The 27601-nt window shown below is 35.1% G+C and overlaps 1 protein-coding gene across 1 annotated transcript; it reads right to left on the reverse strand.

Annotated features, from left to right (window-relative positions):
• Window positions 1-20081: 20081 nt before the first annotated feature.
• LOC110730718 lies at window positions 20082-26593 on the reverse strand. The gene is made up of 4 exons (XM_021910541.1): window positions 26375-26593; window positions 21362-22037; window positions 20846-21273; window positions 20082-20757 (listed from the first exon to the last, which is right to left on the reverse strand). The coding sequence occupies exons 1-3, from the start codon at window positions 26591-26593 to the stop codon at window positions 20891-20893; spliced, it is 1278 nt and encodes a 425-aa protein (XP_021766233.1). The 3' UTR covers window positions 20082-20757; window positions 20846-20890.
• Between the last annotated feature and the right edge of the window lie 1008 nt (window positions 26594-27601).

Consider the following 27601-nt stretch of genomic DNA (forward strand, 5'->3'; position numbering starts at 1 on the left):
GCAACTATAAGTAATGTTTGTATGATTCATTATTATGCACATTGAGGAGGACGAAGGCATTTGTTCTTTTAGGTAGCCTCCAGATGATTGTAGATACATTTGTTCCCTTCTTGCTACCCATGTTGTTGCCTTGAATTTTTGTTGTTTATTAGCCACATTACAAGCCTATTTTGCCCCATTGGTTACTAGTCCCAAGCTTGGCTTGGGGGAGCTATTAGTGAGTGAGGTGAGGGAGTTTGTAGTGTGCTTATTATTTGCACAATTTGGGTGGGTTTTTGAGAAGTAGTTTTGTTTTTTATCATGTTTATTTTTGATGAGTTTGAAAGTTATATTTTCGTGAAAACAAAAATAAAGCATGAAGTTATGAAAAAAAAGAGAAGTTCAAGTGAAAAAATAAGTGAACTTCAATAGAAAAAAAAAAGAAAAAAAATGTTCAATGTTCAAATGTTCTAGTTGGAGGTTAAACAAAAGAAAAAAAATAAGAGCTACAATGAAAAATTCAAGTTGGAAATAAAGTTTGTTTATTCACTCCGGTTGTTGTTTATTATATCTTATGAGTGAAATTGTAAGAGTTGGGATTGTTTATATTTTTGTTTGGAGTATATTTGGTGGATTTTTGTTGGAGTTGATTATGTAGGAGATGTTGATCATTGTTTATTTTGATCATGGGCTTTATTAGGATTTGCTCCCTTAAACATAGCTTTTCTCTCACTTGTTCCCAAATGATTCCTACCCTTTACCCTAGCCTTACATTACAAGCTTTAAAGACCTTTTGACCTTTGTGCATAGAATTGTATGAATGTGAAAGTGTTGTTTATCAATGCAAGTTATGATTTGACATATTTCGAGTCGACTAGTAGGTTGAGCGTTCATTGTTTTATACATACGAGAGTGTGAGTTGGGAGGGCATTGTTCACATAAAGGGTTGGTTGGAGAGCGATCGAGTACATCTTTTACTCGCCACATAAATGAGAGTGAGTGTGTGAGCACTAGTCTTGAATTCTATATGCTCTTGTGGTTTGCTCTATTTAACAATTGTTAGGGAAGATTGGTAGTTAGATGGATTCGATTGGTTGATTTTGAAGCATGTTTATTTGATTACCCTGAATCGTTTGTGCTTGATTTTTACTTTTTGGGGTGAAGCATATTTATTGATTCATTGATGAGATCTTTGCTTAGGGACAAGCAATGGTTTGGCTTGGGGGAGTTTGATATGTCTAATTTATATAGTGTTTTACCCCTGTCCCACGATCATAATTAGTAGTGTTTTTGGCTCTTTAGGGCCACTTTTATTACTAATTTGTGTTTTCTAGTGTTTTCGTAGTTTCAGTAGAGTTTTACAGGAAATTGCACTTTTGGAGCATTTTCGCAGGTTTTTATGGATCAACTACAGAAGCTAGAAGGACAAGGCCACTCTTGAAGCTCAGGATCGGTGAGAGCCGATGATTAAGGGCTCGGTATGAGATACCGGGGCTATTGGATCGATTAATCAAGACCCGATGAGGAAATCCAGATTGGGCCGAGGAATTGAGCCCAATCGAAATCCAAGCCTCGAAAAAGAAGACCGGGCCCGATCGGGCAAGCATACGCTCGATCGGGTGGTTGTGCGCATAGGCACCTTCAAGGAAGAAGCGCGCCCGATCGGGTGAGCGTAAGCTCAATCCGGCGCGGCATACTAGCAGGGCGTTGTAAAAAAGGCGGGCCCGATCGGGCGGCCCTTCGCCCGATCATGCGAGTGTTTTTCTTAAAGCTGATTAGATTAGTTTAAATTTTTGTTTTGAGGAATGTTTATGTACGAATTATGTACGTAAATTGTAATTACCTTTTTTTTCTAAGACTTTCTCTCTCTACTTAGGATATTTTCTCTCTCTTAATTTCTTTCTCAACTTTGTTCTTAATTATTTTCATTAATACAGATTTCCTTGGGTAACTATTTCTCTTCTCTTAATCTTAGTTGTTATTTTGTTCCTTTAATCATGTTTTGTTTTATTGCCTTTATTAGTTTAGTTTCTAATATGTGTGAGTAGTTTTATTTCTAGGATTTATGGGGATCCATGAATAATATGAAGGGGTAATTTATTGTTGTTAATTATCAATGCTAGATTAATTTCCTATTGATTGATTTAATGCTTAATGACTAGATTAGGCCTGATCTTTTATGCATGAGTTTGACAATATTGATTCGAGATTCGACAGATGAGAATTGATGTTTAGGTCTAGTTTCAATAGGCAGGTTAATTTATAAATGGTTAGGTTGAGATTCGACAGATGAGATTTAATACCGGTAAATTAATTGTGTGATTATAATACGTAGCGAAAGCCCTTTATAATCTGATTAATATATGCATTGATGAGTGATTATTATATTCTACCCTGGAATATTATTTATTGGTGAACCTATGCCCTAGATCCTTTTATTCATTGTTTTCTCCCTATTCTTAATCTTCGTAGTTTAGTTTCATATTTAAATTTATATATTGGCTACTTCATAATCTAGATTATATTAGTTAATTAGGAATAGAAAGATCGTTTCTCTATGGATTCGACCCTACTTCCCTATCTACATTAGTTAGAGGATTTAGGAATTACTTTTGATTTGGGGATACGACTTTACCTTGTCAGACATCCTCTAAAACACCTAAGGGGTATTTAAAAGAACGGTCGGCCATTTGTAGAGTAATATTAGTAGCTTTTAATTTACTCATATTTAGCTTGTAATACATAGAAAATGGCATAACACTAACGCTAGCGCCCAAATCACATGATGCATTATCAATCATTAGATTGCCAATATGACAAGGGATAGAAAAACTACCCGGGTTTTTCAGTTTAGGTGGAGATTTATTTTTAAGTACGACACTACATTCTGTAGTGAAAGCTACTGTCTCTACCTCACTAATAGACCTTTTTCTTGTCAATATTTCCTTCATGAATTTTGCATATGCAGGAATTTGTGTAATTAATTCAGTGAAGGGAACTGTTACATGCAAATCTTTAACCATCTCCAGAAACTTATCAAACTGCCTATCCAAATTTGTTTTCAAGTGACGATTGGGGAATGGAAGTTTGATAACTGGCTTTGGAGCATTACTTCTCTTATCTGGAGTTGCTACCTTCCCTGGAGTCGTACCCTACAATGTATTATCAGGGATATTTGTACTACTCTTTAGCCGTGCAGGGCTATTAGCTACATTGTCAGGTTTAATGGAATCAAGATTAGCATTATTCATTAAAATAGGTTCATCATCTCTGGGCATAGGGGGCCCTTCATAATGTGAACCACTCCTTAGAGTAATTGCAAAAGCTTGATCCGAAGGCCTGGTTGGCTGTGCTGGCAGGGCTCCCTGTTGACGGGCTTGTAGAATAGCAGAAATCTGCGCAATTTGATTATCTATAATTTTATTAGGAAAATTTTTAAATTACCACCCAATTATGTATCCATTTTTAAAATAACCATCCGTTTAATTTTTTATTTTATTTTACCACCTCTTAAATTAAAAAAACTACTCAAATTACCACTCATTGCAAATTTTTGGTGGATTTCTGACATGTGGACCTTCCCAATGGCTAGTAATGACTATGTCTAAGAATTACAATCAACCATGTCTTCACTCCACCTCCCCTTTAAACCAGTTTATTAAGTACAAGACAACCTAAAATCTAAAGAAAACAAATAAAAAAAACCAAGAGCCTGTTATCTTAATTGCCACTACTACTGATTATCTTCTTCCTGTTACCACTAAGAGTCATTAGGTGGGGTCCACATAAGAGAAATCTACCAGAATTTTAAAATGGGTGGTAAGCTGAATAGTTTTTGAATTTAAGAGGTGGTAAAATAAAAATAAAAATTTAACGGGTGGTTATTTTGAAAATGGATACATGTTTGGGTGGTAATTTAAAAATTAACCATTTTATTATGTGTTATGATCAAATCAATTTGGGCATCTTTACTCTCCATGTGCTTCTGCATACTAGCTAGCATTGCTCTAATTTCTGCAAAAACAGGGTCGAAAGATGAGGAGGGTTGTTGTGGTTGGTTCTTTTGGCCAGCATTGGTGTGGTAATATTTATGCTGAGTTTGTTGCGGCGCCTGTGATTTTTGTGGAGGTGGTGGATTTTTAACATTGGTGATCCGGTAGGAAAGATATGGATGATTCCGGAACCCAAGATTGTAGGTGTTGGAGTATGGGTTATTCTGCCTATAAGCTTGAAAGGCATTGAGTTGCTCCATGGAACTCCTGCAATCTTGCTCCCAATGACCTACAACTCCACAATTTTCACAGAAAGCCTTATTAGCATTATTATTAGTTGCAGAAACATTAGCTACATTTGCAGTACTAAGATTATCTAATTTCTGGCAGATAGAGGTTAATTGAGCTTGTAAAAAGGATACAGAGTCGACACTATGTTTCCCTTTGTTAGCAAAGCCTCTAGGATTCCCATATTGGGAGTTATGAATTGCCATATCTTCAATAACTTGACCTGGATTATCAACATTAAGTTTCATAAACCTCACACTAGCTGCAGAATCTAATATTTATTCTAGATGAATTTCTAATCCCATTGTAAAAGGCTTGGATCAACTGCCATTGTGCCAGATTATTGTTGGGGCATTCTCTCTGAAGATCCTTGAACCTTTCCCAAGCCTCATATAGAGTTATATCGGCTTCTTGGGCAAAGTTCTGAATAGCAGTCCTTAGTACACTTGTTCTCTCTGCAGGATAATATTTATTATAAAAATATAAAACAAGAGTTTTCCAGTTAGTTATACCAAGTGCAGTTCTTTTTAATCCATTAAATGATAATTTGGCTTTTCCACATAAAGAGAAGGGAAAGAGAATCTCCCTAATTTGGTCTTGTGTGACCCCAGCTTGCCTGATGGTAATACAATACTGACAATAGTCTGCAATATGAAGATTTTGGTCTTCACCCTTAGCTCCACTAAATTGCTTCCTTTCTATCATCGTGATAAATTGGGGTTTAATCTCGAATTGTACCCCATCAAGAGCTGGAGTGGGAGTAAGGTGTGCAAAATATGTAAGCTTTGGCTGTGAATAATCACTGAGCTTCTTAGGTACCGACATCTCTAATTCCGGATTTGAAGGTATCTCTGAATCGCTAGAATCAGTTGGAGGGTCTCGGCGATTATTATTATCACCAGAACCCGCCAGGATTTGCCTCTAAAAATTCTTTTGACTGTGGAAGGATCTTTCGATCTCAGGATCGAATGGGATATAACCTGATCTGGAACACCTGGGCATAAACAAAGAACTAAAATAAAATATGAGACTTGCCTCAAAGAACTAACGTTCTCTAAGACAAGAAGAAATAACCTAGACTACAGAAAACAATCAGAAATAAAAATAAAACCGTTTTCCACGGCAATGGCGCCAAATTTTGACAGGCTAAAGTTGTATCACCTAATCAAAAGTAATTTCTAAATCCTATAAATAATGCAGATTGGGAAGTAGGGTCGAATCCATAGGGGAACTGGTCTTTCTATTCCTAATTAATTAAAGCAATCTAAATTATAAAGTAACCAATATATTGTAATCGAAGAATAACTAAACTGCTAAGAGTAAAAGTAGGGATGAATAAAAACAGAGGAAATCAATGAATAAAAGACCTAGGGCATAGGTTCACCAATAAACAATATTCCACGGTAAAACATAATAATCAAACATCAATGCATAAATTAATCAGATCATAAAGGGATTTCGCTACGTATTCCAATCACAGAATTAATCTACCGGTATTAAATCTCATCTTTCGAATCTCGACCTAACCATTTATAAATTAACCTGCCTATTGAAACTAGACCTAAACATCAATTCTCATCTCTCAAATCTCGAATCAATATTGTCAAACTCATGCATAAATGATCAGGCCTAATCTAGTCACAGAGCATTAAATCAATCAATAGGAAAATAATCAAGAATTGATAATCAACAACAATAAATTACCCCTTCATATTATTTATGGATCCCCACAAACCTTAGAAAGAAAACTACTCAGACATAATTAAATATAAATGATGAGGGAATAAGCGCGTCGTCAATTGTCTATCCCTAGATCAAATACAATTTATACAACCTAAACAAACCTAATACGAGAATAAGGCAAGCATAGGGGTCGAACCACAGAGAACGGATAAACACCACCAAATGTTATCGACAATTAAGCTAGTCCGGAATAGGAGATAAATAAACTAAAGTCTAAAGATGCTAAAACAAGAAATAAAACATTAAGGGAAATGGTTTAGGTATAGCATTCACTTGAACATAAACAAAGGCATAGAAATTGAATTAATTATGAACTAAACATGCATGAATATCGAAGTAAAGGGTCCAATCTAGCCGTCTTCCGGGGTCAATTGGCTTCTCCTAACATAGCCTCTATGTTTCCACATTAAAACCATATACTAGGAGGTACTATTAAATAACAATCGATAGTAATGAACCTTAACTAAGTCAACTTCCGTTTCTTGTTAGCAAAGATTCACCTTTAATCAACTAACAATGTGCACTTGCAAGAAGATTAAAGAATATCAAGCATATAAAGACTTTAATCACAAATAAATCAATTCTAAACCCTAGAACATGCTCAAGATCCAACTACACCACAACCATCCCCTTAATGGGGAAATTACTCACTAATCATGCTAATAACAAGATTAATTAACAAATAATCAAGAATAAACATGATTAATAAGCAATACCAACAACTAAAATAATAATCAAAATAAAGCAAATAAAAATAGAGGAGAGAGAGTTAGAGATTCTCATTGATTGAAGATGAAAGTCTATAGAAAAGATGATCAATTTCTTCTTCAATATCCAAGTTCATCAATGGTGAAACCCTTACTTTCTCTCTCTAAACTACCCTAATTCTAACCTAAACCTAGAGAGAGAAGCTCTCCTAAAACTAATTAGAGAGTACAATTGATGGTAATTGAATATTTTCCTAATTGCCCCAAAAATGGGTATATATACTAAGCTAGGAAAAATAGAAAATTAAAATAAAATAAATTAAAAAGGAAAGTAAAAAAAAATAAGAAACTAAATATAAAATAAAAGAAAGAAATAAGAAAAAGGGAAAAGAAAAGAAAGAAATAAAAATAAAAGGAATAGAAAAATAATAAAAAACTAAATCAATTCCCACCCAAAACATATCAGCCTCTTTCTTCTTCTTCGAATTAGCTGCTTTGAACTTCATCACCACTGCACACCATCATCACCGCACATCGTTATCACAAATCGAAGATCAACGACCATCACTAAGCTTCAACTGCTTCATCTCATTAAATATCATGTGCGAGGCTCGTGAAGTGGTTCGGTCGAACCATGGCTTGGTGCGAACGAACTACGGGGTTGGTTCGGTCGAACCATGGGTGTGTTCTCCCGAACCCGATCAATTTGAGATTTACTCTAAATTGGGGATGTTGCTTGGGAGATTTGGGGTTGCAATTGGTGGCTTATTTGTCGCTATAAATTGGTGGTGCGGCTGCTGTTGTGAAATGGTGGTGTTTGGTGGTAGATTGCAGGTGGTGGTGGCTGTTCGCAGGTGGTTGATGGTGGTTTAGGTGCGTGGCTGGGTGCGTGAGGGAGCAGCGGTGTGGCTGGGTGCGTGAGGGAGCAGTGGTTTGGTTTGGGTTGCAGCTCGTGTTGATGAGGGAGGTATAGGGGCTGTTTCGAGGTGAGGGTGGTGGTTGGTAGATGCGGAGGTTGTGAGCTGGGGGTCGGGTGCGTGTGAGTGGAAGTGGTGATGTGAGGGAGCAGCGGTGTGGCCGGGTTGTTGTTGCAGCTGCTGTGGTTGATTGTGGTGGCGAAGGAGCATGGGATTGTGAATTGTTGGAGGTGGTTGCTGGCTGGTGAGTGGCTGTGATGCGTGGAAGGAGGCAGCAGGCTGGATGATTGAGAATGGTTGGAGGTGGTTGGTGGTTGTGGGGTTGCGCGTTGGTGTGAGAACAGTGGGTAGTGGTGGCTGTGATGCGTGGTAGTGGAGCTGGCAGCATGCTCATGAAATGGGGCTTGGGCATTTGACTGAAATTGAAACCCGAACTCACTTGACACGAAACCCCAACACCTACACACAAAACCGAGAAAGGATTGGGACAAAGAAAAAAAGAATAAAATAAAATGAAAATAAATAAAGGACGAAATAAAACAAAACCAAGACAAATAAAATAAAATAAAATAAAAATAAATAAAATGAAATAAAAAATAAGAGACATAAAACTAAACTAATAAAAATAAAACAAAAACTATACAATCAAATAAAGTAAAATAAAATACGAAAATAAACTAAAATTAATAAAATAAAGAAAATAAACTAAAATGCTCCAAAATTACCAAAATAAACTAGAAACTTTATTAAAGAGAAAACAAGAGAAAGAAAGGGAAAATAAGATAAAATAAACACGAAAATGACTCTAATACTACTCCCTAAGAGTGACATAAATGTCACTCATTAATAAACTAAACAAAGTAATTAAAGAAGACATGATGAAAGAATTAAATTAAAATAAATGAGATTAAGTAGAAGGAATCGTTACTAAAGTAATCAGAATTAGGGAGTTGAATTAAGAACAAAGTATAAGGTGTAGAGAGAGAAAATAAGCTAAGTAGAGAGAGAAAGTCTAAGAGAAGAAGTAAGAAAGAGTAAAAGAGATACTAAGCTTGCTTAACGAAATCGTACTTATACTAAGCAAGTAATTCTAAACTAAAACAAACATAACGACGCTCAAAAACTCCTAATGCTGACATGCGCCCGATCGGGCAAGGCACCGCCCGATTGGGCCCGCCTTTTTGCTTTCAAGTGCATCTCTCGCGCTCGGCCGGGCGTGAGATCGGGCGTCAACTGCTGCTACAATTACTCCGCCCCGCCCGATCGGGCGCGCCTTCGGGCGGGAGCTCTCTTGGCTGGGCGGCACTCTTGGGCTACTCCTTGGACTTCAATTGGGCTCCGATTCTTCGGCCCAATCCGGATTTCCTCTTCGGGTCTTGAATACTTGGTCCAAATTTCCCGGTATCACATATACCAAGCCCAATCACCGGTTCGATGGCTCTAACCGGCCCTGGGCTATAAAAACTGGTCGTGCATCTCCAATGCTCGTAGTTGCTCCATAAAATCCCGGGAAAATGCTCCAAAAGTTCAAATCCCTACAAAAGTCAACCAAATCTACGAAAACACTATAAAACACCAATTAGTAATAAAAGTTGCTCTAAAAAGCCAAAAACACTACTAATTATGACCGAGGGACGGGGGTAAAATACTATATAAATTAGACACATCAAAAATAACAGAGGTATGAGAAGTCTCCTTGTTATTTTAGATTTTGTTGTTGCACCTTTCCCAAATTAACCAATGAAGAGCAGTGCCTCTCTGTTGGGTCCTGACATCTACACTTCCCCAAGCTTCAATCAGGCTCTTGAAGTCGGGGTGATCATCAATCATCACCAGCTTGTCACACTTTGAAGCATTCCATAAATCACAAACAGCAGGGCAGGTGAAAAAGGAGTGGTACAGGGTCTCACATAGAGAATTGCACCATGGGCAAGAGTCCTCATCAGCCATATGTCTGTACTTCAAGAGTGAACGGACAATGAGTTGGTGCAGGCTCTCCATAGCAGATGTCTGACTTTAGGCGTGGTCTCAAGCTTCCACAAATTCACCCAGGCTTGGTGAAAAAAGTCGAGGTTGCACGATTTGCCTAGCATGTAGGTAGTCTTCACCAAATAAAGGTCGTCATTAGAGAACTCCCAAGTGAGTTTATTAATTGGATTTCTCAAACTGATAGGTATCGAGAGAATGCACCTAATGTCACGATCATTAAAAACAGTAGCCAATAAATCATGGTTTCAATCCATTGCCTCAAAATCAATTAAATCACTAACATTCTCCACCAAAGCAGAGTGTGGAAAAAGGATTCTCGAACCTTTCTCATTTGCAACCCGGGGATCGTCCCATAGATTAATACCACTCCCATTTCCCACACGTGAAATTAGACCCTCTTTGACTAAGGCTTTAACACCCCAAATACTCTTCCATGAATAGCTGCAAGAAAGGCATAGAGAGGAGTCAAGGAAAGAGCAATTAGGGAAATATTTCTTGCCCAAAACTCTACTCAATATAAACTCCGGGCTTGATATTTTCCTCCAAGCTTGTTTTCCAAGCATAGCTTCATTAAACACAACCATATCTCCAAGGCCACAAAACATCTTCGGGTTACACATAGAATCCCAATTCACCTAGTGGACTTTGCGGCGATTATTAGAGTGACCTCACAAAAATTTTGCTGCGAGGGATCTAATATCATATATAATGGAGCAAGGCAATCTGTAAACCCCCATGATGTAGGATGGGATGGCTTGGATGACTGATTTGATGAGAGTTTCCTTCCCGGCAGGTGAGAACAATTTCTCCTTCCATCCCTGCAACTTTTTCAAGATTCTATCTTTAAGAGCACAGAAAACCTCTTTCTTTTATCTCCCAATAATAGTCGGAATACCAAGATATTTTCCATGTTCATCAACAAGTCTCATGCCCAAAAAATCCACAATCTCATTGTGATCTGGCTCACATACACCTTTACTAAGAGAGACCTCAAATTTTTCATAATTAACTTTTTGTCCGGAAGTAGCTTCGTACTGGTTGAGAATATCAACAATTTTTTAGCATTCTCTTCGGTTGGCTCTAGCAAAAGGAAAACTATCGTCAGCATAAAAAAGATAGGAAATTTTTGGACTATTCCGGCTAGCTCAAGCACCATGAATTTCACCCTACAGAACGACCTTATTAATAAGGCTTGAAAAAGCATCATCGATCATAATAAATAAATACGGGGATAATGGTTTGCCTTGCCTCAAGCCCCTCAACAGATTTACATCACCGGTCACTACGCCATTAATAACAAAATAATATGAGACCGTCGAGGCAAAACTCATAACCGTCTTCACCCAAAACTCTGCAAACCCCATTTTTAAGAGAAGTTTCTCTAAAAACGGCCATTCAACTCTGTCGTAAGCCTTAATCATGTCTAACTTGAGAGCTATCATCCCTTTCCTACCTTTGTTCCTCTTCTTCATAGTGTGAAACAATTCTAGAGCTACGAGGGCATTATTCGTGATCAACCTCCCAGGAACAAAGGCACTTTGATTTTCAAAGATAACATTCGGGAGAATAGACTTAAGGCACATCACAATGGATTTAGAGGTGATTTTATAGAGCACATTACTGAGAGCGATTGGCCTATATTTGGTCATACATAGGGGATCTTTCACCTTGGGAATCAAGACAATATTTGTGAAATTAAATTCTTCCGGAGAAAAAGTACCATGAAGAATGTTGCACACAATAGCAGTAATGTCATCCCCGATAATATGCCAAAATTTTTGGTAGAAAATAGCATGTAAACCATCAAGGCCGGGAGCTTTGCAAGGATGCATCTTGCAAATAGCAGAGTAGATATCCTTCTTCGTGAAAGGCCGAAGAAGGTGGGTATTATCATCATTTGAGATTAAGGGAGTAATTTCATCAAGAACCTCATTGCAAGAGGTCTCAGAGAAAAAACCAGCAACAAAGAGATTAAAGTAGTAGTTTTGTACTATGTTGTCAATATCTTCATATTTCGTGCGCCACTCCCCATTCTCATTAAGCTGCCCCCTAATTGTATTTTTCTTTTTTCGTTGGGATGCATTATGATGAAAATACTTTGTATTTTTGTCTCCGTCTTTTATCTCTGCCGAACTTGATCTCAAGTACCAATAGGCCTCCTGTTAAATGCCATCAATTTTCTTTTCGATTCTGGCCCCTAGTCGGATATTGTCTTCCGACATCGTACCTCATTGAACCTCTTTGAGTTGTTGCTCTAATTCATCAATTTGTTGAGTGAACTTGACAAATTTTTTACCACTCCAATTTTGCAACGACCCAAGTAATCTACCTAGTCTATCAAACAAGAGGCATACCTCCGTATCCTTCCAAGTTTGCTTGACCACCTTCTCACACTCAGAATCAAGTAGCCATGCTATTTCGAATTTTAAAGATTTTTTCCCTCTCTTACGCTTCTTTTGGGCCGCCTTTGTCTCACCACGATTGGGGTGTGGTCCGATTTAAAGCGAACAAGGTGCGCAACATAGACATTTGGGAACAAAGAAAACTATTCATCATTTCCACAAAAGCGAAGCCTTTTGCGAACACAAGTTGCAATAGTACGACCTCTTTGCCATGTATACCATTGGCCTTCATAGCCCAAGTCACGCAGCCCATGGTCATCAAGGACATCACGAAAAGAATTAATCTCTCTACGCTCAATATCAATGCCCCCTTCTTTCTCCTCCATGCTAAGGATCTCATTAAAATCGCCCCCAATTAAGATCGGACCGTTAACGTGTTCACAAAGAGAACGAATGAGTAACCAAGTCTTGAACTTTTTAGCTGAGGCCGGTCAACCATATACACCAATTAAATACCACACAAAATCTGATTGTATTACTTTGCCACAAATATGATGGTCAGAAAAAGAAATAAGCTCAAAATTAATTAAGCTACTATTCCAATACAAACATAAGCCTTTGGAGACTACTCACACCAAAAGTACAATTAAAACCTAATCTATGTTTAACATTCTCTGAAGAAGCTTTATTAATCATAGTTTCGGAAAGAAAGACAAGATTAGGGGCAAGAGAAGCACACCATTTTCAAAGTGCGCCAACAGCTCGAGGGTTGCTAAGTCCTCGAACATTCCAGCATAGAGTATTCATCGCTTTTCGAGGGGTTGGTTATGACCAAACCCCTCTACTTGATTTGAACCGTCCCCGGCAGTAGTAGAGCCAACAACCTTCCCCTTCTTCACTATCACAGCCTTCAATTGAGCATCTCCCGCTTGCCTCTTGCGGTTTGCTGGAACATCCACACAAGGTTGAGCATCTATCCCCTCCTTGTTGCGAATAATGGCTGCTCTATCCTTCCTTTTCCACCCTCCCCCTTTTTGCACCTTGAAGCCTATGTCTTGCATTAGTTCATCATGGTATAAAGCATCAGCAGGATTAATAATAATATTAGAGCCTTCAAAGAACTCCCCAACAGCCCCCCACCTTCATTCTACAAGGGTACCAGATTAGTGCAAGACTCTAATTCCTTGTTCAGAGTTGGTACACTATCAATCGTAGGCTGCTTACTCTGAACATCAATGGCAGGTTGGGAAGCGGGGTTTAATTCAATGTTTCGACACTTTTCAATCTTAGCACCATTATTGAGCTATCCCCTATTTTTTCAGCCACCAGTTTAGCTTTTCTTGCAACTTGAGCCATGTCTCTCTCGGTGCTGCCTCCTTCAGATTGCTTCGAGGAATTGAAGAGAAGCTTTCTTGCAGCCCCTGGGGGTCCAAGCTTGATAACACCTGGATCATTAAAACCTTTTCGCTTGACGGAAGAGCAAGCACTTAATGTCTCCTTCCACCTTCGTTCCTTCTCACTGTCAGTCGGGTTAATTCTCGCACGTTTTCTCAGGGTTGCGCCGAGCCAAGGGTCGTATTGGAACACCAATTCCTCCTCTTCGGACCTTGCTACTTCCTTAGCGTGGCAGTCGCGATCAGTGTGATCAAGCATACCACAAAAGAAGCAAAAGTCAGCAAGCCTTTCGTTCTTAATATTAATCCACTTCGAAGAAGCAGATCCCGTGGAAAGCTTGAATCTTCTGCGCAAAGGTTTTCTGATGTCCACATTAATTTTCAATCGAACAATATCACTCCATCCTAAGGTATCCTCATCATCCAGTTCATTAAATCCTCAAAGAAATTCACCAACATCGTACATAGTATTGGTATTGCGTCTATTGAATGGCACATCTAACAATCGAACCCACTAGGGCGCATGGGTGAATATGATCTTCGAAGGATGTTCATCCCCTTGTAATTCTTTAAGAAGTAGAATCTTGTCATCGAAGAACCACAAGCATCCTTCAATCACACGGTCTTTGTCACTCTCACAAAAGAATAAGAACACGAAGAGGTTCGTCTCCACAACCCTAATTACTATAATTTCTTTCAATTTTCATACAGTCTGCAATGTCCGTTTCATAGCCTCCGAGTTATAGGGTTTGCTAGTGCATAGCTTACCCACAAGAGTCAGCTTTAATTGGATATTTGAACCCTCCTTGTCAGTTTCGAGAGATTCACCACCAATAACTGCAACTTCGTCCTCTGTAAGTTTCAATTTCTCCCAATCCTTCACTAAATCGTTCGCCATAGATGAAGAAAGGATTGTAAATCGAGAAAATCACAAAAAATCACTCTGAAACACACAAACTCAAACTTACTACTGAACCGTAGAAGGGACTACTAACCCTAGGCAAGGGACTTTGCATCAAACTCTTCTCTTTAATTTGCCTCATTAAGTGTTTCATAAATGGGTGAGATTTTCTGTATTTTTTGAAATTAAATTGTTTTTTTTTTGTTTTATTTTAATTTAATGAATTGGAATTTGTTATAATTTGATTTGATGATTGTTGATGTTTTATTGTCATAATGTTTGAAAATTTTGGTAAGATAACACCTAATTTTTTGATGATTTGATCTCTTTATATGAATTGATTATAGCTCCATTAAATCTATATTTTGTTGGATTATAGCTCAACGTGAAAAAATTGCCACATCTTTTGTTTGTTTGGGGAAAAATTGTCTTGAATTTGACCGAGTTATGTTGGTTTTGGAGATTCAAATGCTGGAGTACTAGGAATGTAATGATTAATGTATTCTTATTTTTCTATGTTAATTCTTAATTTGGTAGGGAGGTTGAATATTTATAGTCATATGATTCATGTGCGAGTTGTTAGAGCAATGTATTACTTATTTGCTTATGCCCATTTATGTTCATTATAAGCATATACAATAGTGATTTATCCCCAATTTTTGTGATTTTAGATGAATTTTTGACATAAGACCTTTTTTTTTAATGATTTTGTTTAAAGTTTTAAACTATATGATTTTATAAATGAGTTGAATTTGGGTTTATAATTGATCATTTGTTTGTTTGAATTCAATGCTATTCCCAATATGTTTTTGCGATTAAATACCGACAATAATCAAAGTGAATACTAAACATCCACTCAACTTAACTCTAACAAAGCTATTTAGATTAGACCCTAACACAACTACCATGTGTAGTTGCATTACCTTGATTTCTAAAGCAAGGTATTCAAACACTTCTCCAATTAGGGATTACTAGAGTGTACCCATGTAAAATGCATGGAATATATAATATTATAAAGATTTTAATTATACAATATAAGAAAAAATATATTTTAATTACTGGAAGTTGATTTAGATGTAGTAACTTAGAACCCGTTATTTTGAACTATTTATGGTCTGCTCTGGCTCTACTCTGCTAAAATCTAATATACTCCGTTGAGCCCTGCTTTACTCTACTGTCACCTGCTCTACTCTTTTGCAATATGATGTGCTCTATTTTGCTGATCAACTCAAAAGAAAAAAACCTTACTCTTACATGTGGGTGACCACGCAAATGTGTCAAGCTATTACGGGGGTTACTTTGTCAAAGCTATAGAGGTTAATCAGTTAGTGTCATATGAGTTATTTTCTTTTGCAAGCAACTATTCGATGAGGACAGTTACGCAAAAAGCGTGCTATACATATTTTTGTTTTGATGATTAGAGAAGTGGAAGTTGTTTGAATTGAAGGGTTGGAGATTTTGAGTTCTATGGTGAATTGTTGATAAAGTCATTGTATATCCGTGTAGCCGTGCTAATACACGACACATATTATACACGAAAGAAAATAACACAAAGTGAAATGTTAGTAGTGTTTAAGAAAAAATGAATTGTTATTAGTTATTGCAATCCGTTGAAAAAATGCAAAAAAAAAAATAAATAAAAAAAGTTGGTTGGGTAGTTATTGATATATTTTTTTTGGTTTTTATTGAAATGGTAGCTACCGGTTAAAAAAAAACTAAATTCCCTTGTTTTTTTGAGAGGTTTAAAAAAAAACCTAAATGCATTTTTTAGTGGAAGTTATAAATAAGTTATGGATTCTTTAATTTGGAGATAGGAAAGTTATTTTACACACAAAAAAAAAAAAGAAAAAAAAAGAAAATGAAATTGCACCAAATTGAAGCATTGGTGTTTTGGAGAGTTGTGGTTAAATGTTGAAAAAACAACTGTTAAATTATATAAAAGACTAGTGTGTAAATGCACGGGATATATAATATATTAGAAAGATTTTAATTATATAATATAAGAAAAAATATAATTCTAATACGGGAAGTTGATTTAGATGTAGTAACTTAGGCCCTGTTATTTTGAAATATTTATGGTCTGTTCTGGCTCTACTCTGCTAAAATCTGATATATTTTGTTGATCCCTACTCTACTCTACTGTCACATGCTCTACTCTTTTGCAATATGATGTGCTCTATTCTGTTCATAAACTCAAAAGAACAAAACTTTACTTTTATATGTGGGTGGCCACGCAAATGTATCAAGCTATTATGGAGGTTACTTTGACAAAGCTGTAGAGTTACTCGTTCAGTGTTATAGGGGCCGATTACTCGGTTAGTGTCATAGGAGTTATTCCATCAGTGTTATAGGAGGGGTTACTTTATTCTTTTGCAAGCAACTATTCGATGAGGCCAGTTACGCAAAAAGCGTGTTGTACATATTTTTGTTTTGATGATTAGAGAAGTGGAAGTTGTTTGAATTGAAGGGTTGGAGATTTTGAGTTCTATAGTGAATTATTGATAAATGAATTGTATATCTTGCAAGCCGTGCTAATACACGACACATATTATACATGAAAGAAAATAACACAAAGTGAAATGTTAGTAGTGTTTAAGAAAAAATAAATTGGTATTATTAGTTATTGCAATCTCTTGAAAAAAAGACATTTATTTTAAAAAAAAAAACAAAAAAATAAAGTAGTGGAATGGAAGTTACTGGTTAAAAAAAAAAACCTAAATGCATTTTTTAGTGGTTTAAAAAAAAAACTCAAATGCATGAGATTTGAGGATTAGGGATTTGAAGGGTTGTGATGAAAACGACTCTGCAATTTTTTTATATGTTTTGGTTTTGAGTAAATTTTTTTAATTCTTTCCTTAATTAATTGAATTTTTGTAAAGTTAGTTCATGAAGGATAGTGGTATGGTATCGTCTTCGGAAGAAACACTCAAGAGAGAATCCATCATGCACGGGCTAAAAAAGGTATATCTTTTTCCGTTTCTTGAATTTTTAATTTTGTACTTCGTTTTATTTAATTTAATTAGTGGGATTTTGTAGGGATTATTTCAAACATCCACACTTTAGCCCCACTGTGATAATACACTTAAGCATGGTGGCGTCCAAAGAGAATTAAGCTAGAGCACAAGAGTCGTCAACAAGTTTTAGGAACTTATAAACCGTTCACAGAGTGAAGGTTACACCCTTTCATGATCCAAGAGATCGCTACCTCCATGGCTCCATAGTGGTCCTGAACCATTACTGGATATTCGGGGATGAAGGTATAAATCCAATCTAAAAGAAATTGAACCTTCCCTAAATAGACTTCTACTTTATTCTTCGCATACTCATGTGCGCTTTTTGACAAACATACAATCAGTATATTAACCCTAAACCAGTTTAATCTATGTTGGTTGAATATTAATGCAAAAATAAATCTATAGGCGATCACTTGAATTAAAATCATATTAGCCTAAATAAAATTATTAATCATATTATTAAGCATGATTTCAAGTAGAAATTCTGTTTAAACCTGCAAGAGATGGCTTGATCAAGCAATAACAATAATATCAAGCAACATATAACAAAAACAATCATCATCATAATAATCTCAATCTCATCAAATCATAATTTTAGCAAGATCCTAGGCATGATACTAACATGGTTAATAACAAATCCTAGCATGTCACTAAACAATAAAGATCAAAGCTTTATCTTTAACATGATACTCTAGACATACATGATACAAGAAATAGGAAGCAACATAATTATGATACTAGAAAACAATAAAAGATATCTTAACATGATAATAGGAATTAATAAAACCTAAGCATGCTTTCGAAAGATATATAGTAATGAAATTACTCACTTTGCTGCCTCGTATCTCTTTCTATCAAAACAATATATACGTTAGTAACTTCAATAAAAATGTTAAATCAAATAATTAATTTAAATAGGGATTTGGGATCAAATCCTCAGAAATTATCAACCTTTCACGTCATGGCGAAGGCAAATTCAAGCTTGGCTAGGTGTGTCTAAGTCTCGTGATGGAGGAATATTGTATTTGAAAAGGCAAGGCTTAGAAAGAGGGAGAAAAAATAAGCTTCTAGCTTTTTGAGAGATAGGAGAATAGAAGATGATTGTTGATGATTCAAAACGGGGAAAATCGACCCTATTTATAGAAAGAATAAGCTTCTAGCTTCTAGCTTTTTGAGAGATTGGAGAATAGAATAGATGATTGGGCTCCCCTCATCATAATGATTCAAAAAAGGACTAAATTCTTTTCTTAGAATGTCACTATTAATTACAACTATCTACATAAAACAACTTTACTTCTTATCAAAACAAGCTAAGAAATCTCTTAATACTACATCGTGTCTCAATTGTGGTTGATTTCTAAAATTTGTATTTTTTTTCCTAGACACAATCTTCGCAATTCAACCACCATTATTATCTAAACTTCTCATTCATAAATACATATTTACAAAAACATTAGTTTTTAAAAACTAAAATAAAATACCCCACATTGGTAAAAACAGAGTAAACATTTACAAATGAATAAAACTCCAACTAGCATTGCGCGCGAGAAACTCCCTAGTAAACCTAAGGTCGTGAAACCATAAATATTGTAAATGACACTTTACATTAATCTCAAACAACCATCCACCATTGCCCCATCACCACGGTTTCTCTCATTGCCATTATGAACACCAAACATGTGGAGGATTTAAAATCTTATCTATATACTACTACCCCTTTAGACTTCAGAATGTGATATTATATATGTCTTCTTCTACCTTCATGCCTAAGACTTTTTTGACATTTTATCATAAATCACTTCAATTATGGGTTAATATAGACCAATTTATTGTGTATGGTCATGGGAAAAGGACCTCAATTTTGACGTTTTCGGAAACAAATCACAACATTAAAAATTTCACAAACAACAAAAAATAATATCAGCATAAAATCTGGTAAGAAAGAAAACACGTTTCTAAAGTTGGATAGGAATAAAGAAGAAGCTGTGAATTTGTGATTATATTAGAAATTTTTTTATGGAAATCAATGATGTTGTTGATGCTTAAAGTCTTGAACCATTAAAGTTATTATGGAGGTTAAACATCAGTAGAAAAATGCAATGTTCACGAACTAACAAGCATGAATTTCATAATCCAAACAAAAACAAGTTTCTTAATCCCAACAAAAGCAACAAGTTTTATCTAAACTAAAGAAACACATTCCATAGCATAGGAATAATGTTACAGAATGGAACTCAAGGAGCTCAAAAGCTTAACTTCAAGAAACATTTAGCATAGAGGACACTGCAGGCAATGCAGTAAGCTACAATACTACTACACCAAGATCGACATCCCTCATTAGTAAAGAAATGAGGCATCACAATATTAATAGGAACACCATTTAGATTCCCATCACAGCTTTTTCGAGAAATCTTTTCACCCATCCTTCATCATCTTCGAATCCTTGTTGCTCAACAATCTCAAAATCCCTTAACGAATGCCTCCAACAATTGATATGTTGAAACGTATAGCATCCACAAGTTGTTTGAGGTAACTCATCAGTTGGCTCCTTGTAAAATAACTGGAACAAATAAAAATAAATCAAATGGAGAGTAATTGAAGAGATGAAATTTCACCAAGAATAACATTGTCATATACTAACTTCGTCCCTAAATAATAGACAACAAATATAATTTAAGTCATCTCAAAGATAAATCATTCATGACTCCAAAAACAAAGTAATTTAATTAATTACTTGGAGAAAATATGTCAATTATGAACTACATAATCATTAAAATATTATAGTAGTCATATTTCAAACTGCCACTATAAAATTTTCAATTCCAACCAACTACTATGAGGAATGGTGATGGAATAAATATAGAACAGGTAATACGGTGTGTGTGTGTGTGTTAGAAAGATGAATAGGTATCTTATGGTATTTGTACTGAATTGTATAAAATACAGCTCCCTTGGTTTCATAATGTTATTTCCATTTGCGTATATTGATGCATATCTTTATTCGCAAATATCTTCTCATACTAGTAAAATTTATAAAAAGTAAATATGAATAGTACTCACCAAGACGAATGAAACAAGATCTCATGTTACTAACTATGTTTGCTCTTATATGTAAAGAGAAATTTTATAAAAATTTCTTCTTATTTTTAAAAGTAAAAAAAAAAATTCTAAATGGAACTAATTAACATTATAAAAGGGAGGGAATATCAGATATGGAGTGATGGATTTTTCAAACGTAGAATATTAAAAAAGAAAAACTTAACATACCTTGAGCAAAAAATTAAATCTTAGATGTGCATTAGAAGAAAAGCGAGGAGAGTAAAATTCCATAATGCGAAGAGTCTTCAGACGAGGACAAAGCCAAAGCATGCTTCAATGCATCTGGTAATATCAAGCCAGCTCACAATATTAGCACATGCTACCTTCAACTCGTCAATTTCACAAAGTGGAGACTCATATCTCTGCCTCTCTAGTCTTCCAATTATGACACTCTTTAACAAATGAAAGCAATATAACGTTAGGCTCATAATAGTACAAATAGGATCACATATAATTGAATCATTCATAAATAGGATGTACCTTAATCATTGGCGTCTCAATATATAAGTACTTATAATGCCTTAGTTACTTGAGCAACCCGATTATATTTACATTCCATGAATTTGAAGGGTCATTAATATGGAGCTTAATGATGATGCTAGAAGGTAGTATTCCAGTTTCAGAAGAAAGAGATGTTAAGTTCCATTGCGAGCAAAATGTGAAGTTGTACAGATTTTCACAAGAAAGTTCCAACTCAGTTTTACTTAGTTTTAAACTTCGTCGACTGTCTGATGTGATCTGTATATAATGTTCTAAACCAGAGCTATAGACTATCTTCAAAACATTGGGACTTAATAGTTTAGAGAGATGTTGTTTTAACCAATAATTGGTAAACAAACATTTTGACAGTTTTAAATATGATAAACTTGGATAGATGCCGAAGCCCAATTCATCATCAACGTTACAACCTGAAATCGACACATAGAATTAAGGCGTCCCAAAGATTAATGTTCTACAAGGATATAAACATTGAAATGGTATATGATAGAATCTTACCAATTAGCTTTATATTTATTAAAGTATGACAACATGAGGACGACAACAAAAGCTTGCCATGAGCACCAGAATTTGCATGAAAGAGTGTGAAAAGATTTTCTGAGTTGATCTCAAGTATTTGGATGCCGTTGTAACTTATATGTATAAGATGTTTTAGGTTAGGATGTTGTAAAATTTGAAGTGATCCATAACCTTGGAAATCAGTGAAGCTCAACTTCTCAACTCTGGTGCAGCTAGCTATCAAGTTATCAACAACCTCCTGATTCATTATGACATAACTCATCGAAAGTTCGCGCAATCCAGAAAGATTGATTTCATTGATAGATATATTATCAGGTAGTTTGCAACCCTGAATATATAATTTAGTCAGAGAGTTGAAAGATAAAACAAACTCAGACATACAGTACTTAATCGTCGTTTGTCTTAAATTGCCAATGACCTCCACTTCAAGCTCATCAACTATTAATCCTTTAAAACCAATTGGACTTAAGCCTTGTATTGGAGGTACATAGAGCCTTAGATTTTGGATTTTTAGCCTTCTGCTTATAAAAGCGTTGTCGAGAAACTCTAGGAACTTGTGCACAACATCAAGGTTTGGGACAGATGTAATAGTATGTGGGAAATCACTTACACCATCCAAATTCCAGCGTTTAAGTACAAAATTAATGGTGTTGAACTGATTTATAAATTTTTTGAAAAAAAATATAGAAGTGAGGTGTGGTTGATTAAAACAAAATATTAAATTAAATATATAATAAAAAATGAAATACAATATTTAAAACAAGAATTTAAACAATAATAAATCAAATTGAATTTCAACAGTTTTATTCACGACGATTGGACTTTCTTATCAATGCATCATTTCATCAATATTATTATCTTTAATTAGTTATCGATAATAAAATTTGTTTTAGTTTTTTTTAATTACCTTTATAAAAGTTGTTTAGAATATAACTGCCTTAATTGTTGCTCATAATTTACGATTGATAAAAATAAGTGATTTTGCCACAAATCATTAATGATTTTAATTTTTCAATGATAAAACTCGGATATTTATCTTTTATAACCTTTTGAAAATATGTTTTATTTATGACTACCCACAGAAAAAATAATCATGGTTGGGGTCTCAATAATGTTCACGGTCGTGTTATCACGGAAAGGACTTATAAAAGATAAATAGGACGGATAGCATGTAATAAGTCTAAACTTTACAAAAAACTAAATCCCCTTAATGGTTTTACGCCTTGTTTACCTTTATTTTTCGTAAAAAAATTGATAAAGTATTCTTGTAACATAATATAATGGATAACATATTAAGATAACAAACAATCACTTAAAATGCCATTTTCTCCTAATTAATTACTACGATAATTTTATTCCTTAAATATAAATTAAAGAATAGATTTAATAGATGAAGCGAGGAGAAAGGAATAGATTTTCATTGAACGACAAATAAATTATCCATTACATAATGGAACGCCTGAGTTTTAATTCCATACAACTATCAAATTTTCTTTAATTATCCGTCTTAAAAAAAATCCCACCATTTAATACATTCAAAGTTTAAGGCAGTAGAACAATGGAAAAAATGTAATTAAAACAAATTTTGACGGTAAATATTATTAAAAAATTACTTATTTACCCCCATACAAAATAACTAAATAATAGCCCAATGTATGTTTTTTTTTAATTAGTAAACCAATAAAAGTTTAATTTTCTTAATTTGAACATATGATATAATTTAAAGTATTTTGATTAATTTTCTATGTTCGTTACATTGAAAATCATAATTATTACTCTTTTTATGTATATATAATATTTATTGATGTTAGTTAGTTATGTAGAAATTGTATTTATTATTAATAAATAAATTATGATTTATATTGATGTTTCATAAGCTTTATTATGTTTTATATTGAATAATATATAATCATTGACTAAAATTACGCTCAACTATGACACCCTTACACTCTTTAAGCTATAACATAAAATATATAGTTGATACGGGTATGGGATTAAGTGTATTGGAAAGTAGACCTCAAGATCTTTCCAATGATATATTATAAGCCCAATTCTGACTTCGCAATCAAAAGTTATGGTTTTCGGAAAATCATACTTTTTGGAAGAATAGAATCGTCAGAATTAGTATAGAATCATAGAACCGGTACCGATTGCACTGATTCTAACCGATTCTATGAGTGATTCTACAACATAGCGATTCCACCGTCAATTTACATCGTTTAGGTGGATTTGGATTGTAGACTCGTACAATTCTACGATTCGAATCGCGATTTTAATAATAATCGTTGCAAATAAAAAAAACGAGGAAAAAAACCCAATTTCAACCAAAGAACAACAAATTAAGTAAAAAAAAAAACTAATCTTAAATTACCTAATATCAATATTCATAGATCGAGACAATAGCACAAAAATGAAGAATATTTATCCTTGCTTGAAGTTATATACAAAAGGGAAAACATATATCATAAACTATAAAAACATGAAATTTAACAATGCGAAGAAAAATAAGGCGAAGAAAGTTACCATAGCTTTATAACCTTGATTTGTCTTAAAGGAAATGCTTTCTGAATACTAGTTATACTATATACTTTATGAAACTATAAGCAAAGAGAGAGAAATATGTGAGAGAATGCAAGCATATAGAGCTAAGATAACACTTATATATATGATGAAAAGTAAGCAAAGTATGGTAATAAATCAAATGATAACTTATATAATAATGACACAATGAAATAATGGAAAATAATATTGTGTAAAATGTGTGGTTGGGAAGTTGCCAGTCTGGCAGTCTAACACGTGTCAACGTCAAACTTGTTGTTGATGTCAACATCCTTTGACAATGCACATAAAATTTTATGTGCCATATCAAAGAATAAAACAAGACTAGAAAGTGGGTTTGATTGATAAAAAGTAACATTTGAAAAAAAAAAGTAGAGTTGTGTGGTTTTCTAAAACATGTTTCCTTCGTTTTTTAAAAGTACATCAAATTTCTAAATTAGATTAACCGTTTTTTAAGTGCAGTATTTTCTTGCTTAGAAGTTTTTCCTTCTTTTTATATCTCTTTGATCTCCTCACATGGTCCCCATTTCTACATTTTTTTTTATTAATTTTCTCTTCTAGCTTAAATTCCTTTTTTTAAAAAAATTACTTCTTTTGTTTTATATAATGTTATATTTCAATTGGCATATATATAAATAGTTTTAAAAAAAAAGTAAATGATTTATTGGTAATATCTCGACTTTTATTTGTTTGATTTAGTAATTTGTAAAATTTGACTTTAACAAAAAAATAAAAAAATAAAAAAAAACCTCAATGTTTCTTTTACTACCCTTAGAAATTAAAATTTTATTTTAACACCAACAAAGAAATAAAAAATTTAATTTTTTTTTTACTAATTAACGATTTTTGTCCATGAAATAGTTAGTGGGACCTACACTTTGAACTTCTCCTCTTATTTCACCTTCAATTCCACCCTTTTTCCTGTTTTAGTTTTGTACTTTAATAAGCATCTATTTAATCTCATTTACTCTCTCGATGGGGCCTACACCGTAACAAATTCTGTTAATGAATATGTTATGGAGTGTTTAGGTAAAAGTAATTTGGATAAAATTTCAAAATCAAACCAAAAGAACCGAATTTTTAATTCGGATTGGAGTGTACTATTTGATTCCAATCGGATAGAATTGGAGAATTTACAAATTTGGATATCAGTTTGGATTTAGTTTTGGTCATCTCATAACCGAAAAGAGCCACATTATGATTACCCGGGCCCCCTTGAGGGATTGCCTACGTATCCTTAAAAAGGAATCAGGCCAAACATAGTTCTATTGGGTCATGAACCCATGCAACTAGGCATAAAATTTCTTGAGTTGATCCAAGTTGGTGACATTGTGGAAACTATTACCGTCCATGTCTACCAATTGTGCCGCTCCGCCAGACAAAATAGATTTAACAATGTACAGACCTGACCAGTTTAGTCTAAATTTTCCTCTTCGATCCAACACATTTTTGCGAAGTGCCTTAAGCACCAAGTCACATTCGTTGATGTTCCAGTCTTGAATTTTTTATTGAAATGTCACGCCATACGCTGTTGGTAGGTTTGGACATGATGCAAAGCTGCCAAGCGATTTTCGTCAAGTAAGACTAGTTCATCATATCTTGCTCTAATCCAGTCGATTTCATCTATTTGGCTTTCCAACGAGATTCGGAGAGAAGGTATTTTAAGCTTTATTGGTTGTACAGCTTCAACTCCATAGACCAAAGAGAAAGGGGTAACCCCCGTTGATGTACGAACAGAGGTTCGATAACCCCAAAGGGTGAAATGTAATTTACTTGGCCAATCCTTGTAATTTTCCGTCATCTTTTCGATGATAGTTTTTACATTCTTATTGGCCGATTCGACCACACCATTTGTTTTTGGCCTGTAGGGTGATGATCTGTGATGCTTGATATGATATTTCTTTAATAGTTCTGTGCACTCGGCTTGGAAATGCGTCCCATTATCACTGATCATCTCATAAGGCACCCTATAGCGGCATATGATATTTTTCTCAATGAATTGAGCTACATGTTTTGCCGTTAGCTTAGCATATGAGGTAGCTTCGACCCATTTGGTGAAGTAGTCGATCGCTACAAGGATGAAATCATTTTCCCTTGTCCTGGTGGCGTTATCTTTCTAATGATGTCGATACCCCAAGTGGAGAAAGGCCATGGAGAAGTATATGTGTAGAGAAGCGAAGGTGGAATGTGCTATAAATTTGCGTAGACTTGACACTTCATACATTTCTTGACGTATTTGTGACAATCTCTCTCCACAGTAGTCCAATAATAACCTTGTCGTTGAATCTTTTAGACTAACATCTTAGCATTCATATGCATTCCACATATACCAGCATGAAGGTTTTCCATGGTTTTGTGTGCTTCTTTCTTAGCTATGCATAAGAGATTTCTCCCTAGTCCAGTCCTCTTGTGGAGTTCTTCCATAATGAGCACATATTGTGAGGCCAGGAACCTCAAAGAACGGCGTGCCCTTTTATCAGTGTTAGGAGGGTATTCTCCCCTGGTCACGTAGTTAAGGATGTTCGTATACCATGGCTCTTTATCTTCTTCTTGTGCTTCTTGTTCATCAACAAGTGCATGCACAGAAGCCAGCTCATATCTTCTTTCTATGGTCAACGACATTCTGATTGTGTCCATTGGAATTCGCACCATTGATGCTAATTTAGCCAGTGCGTCGGCAAGCTGGTTTTCTTCTCTAGGCAAGTACGTATATTCTACTTTATTTAGTTGCTCCGTGAGAGTTTCAAGATGAGCTAGATATGTAGCGAGACTTTCACTCCTCACCTTCCATCCTTTGGAGATCTGGTTAATGATTAGTGTGGAATCACCGTAGATTATGAGATTCTTAATTCCCAAGTCCACAACTGTTTCTAATCCCAAGATGCATGCCTCGTACTCAGCGGCATTGTTGGTGACATCAAAGTCGAGCTTCATGGAAATTGGGATATGCTCTTCATTGGGTGATACGAGAAAGACCCCTAAACCACAACCCTTTTGGTTCGAAGCTCCATCAAAATAAAGCGTCCAGCTATCATCTTCGGTCATGAGTAGATCTTCGTCATGGAAATCATACTCATGTTCTTCTTTCTCAACTTCTTCTAGTGGAAAATTTGCTAAGAAGTCAGAAACCGCAGAACCTTTGATGCCTTTTTGTGGTACAAATTTCAAGTCAAATTGAGCAAGGTTGACTATCCACCTTGATAATCTGCCATTGAGTGTTGCCTTTTCGAACAAATACTTAAGAGGATCCATTTTGGACACGACATGCACTGTATGATTGAGCATGTAATGTCTTAATTTCTGTGCGGCCCACACGAGTGCGAAACACAACTATTCAAGTGGTGTGTATCGCGTCTCATATCTTTGAAGCTTCTTGCTCAAATAGTAAATTGAATTCTCCTTGATTTCGATCTCTTGTGCTAGCATTGCCCCCATCGTTTCTCTTGTGACTGTAAGGTAGAGTCGAAGAGGAAAGTCAGGCATTGCTGGCGCTAGCACGGGTGGGTTTGCCAGGTACTCTTTGATTTTGTCGAAAGCTTTTTGGCAATCATCATCCCATATGACTGGAACATTTTTCTTAAGCTTCTTGAATATAAGTTCACATATCACCGTGAGTTTTGATATGAACCTATTTATATATTGCAGCCTTCCAATGAAGCC

The sequence above is a fragment of the Chenopodium quinoa genome, unplaced genomic scaffold (assembly GCF_001683475.1).
Source record: "Chenopodium quinoa cultivar QQ74 unplaced genomic scaffold, ASM168347v1, whole genome shotgun sequence".
NCBI lineage: Eukaryota > Viridiplantae > Streptophyta > Magnoliopsida > Caryophyllales > Amaranthaceae > Chenopodium > Chenopodium quinoa.

Coding starts and splice junctions, on each gene's coding strand:
- LOC110730718 (XM_021910541.1), bottom strand. CDS start 26,593: ATGGTGCGAATTCCAATGGACACAATCAGAATGTCGTTGACCATAGAA. Junction 22,038..26,374: donor GGTTCCTGGCCTCACAATAT/GTGCTCATTATG, acceptor TTTATAAATCAG/TTCAACACCATTAATTTTGT. Junction 21,274..21,361: donor AATAAATATAAAGCTAATTG/GTAAGATTCTAT, acceptor TGTCGATTTCAG/GTTGTAACGTTGATGATGAA.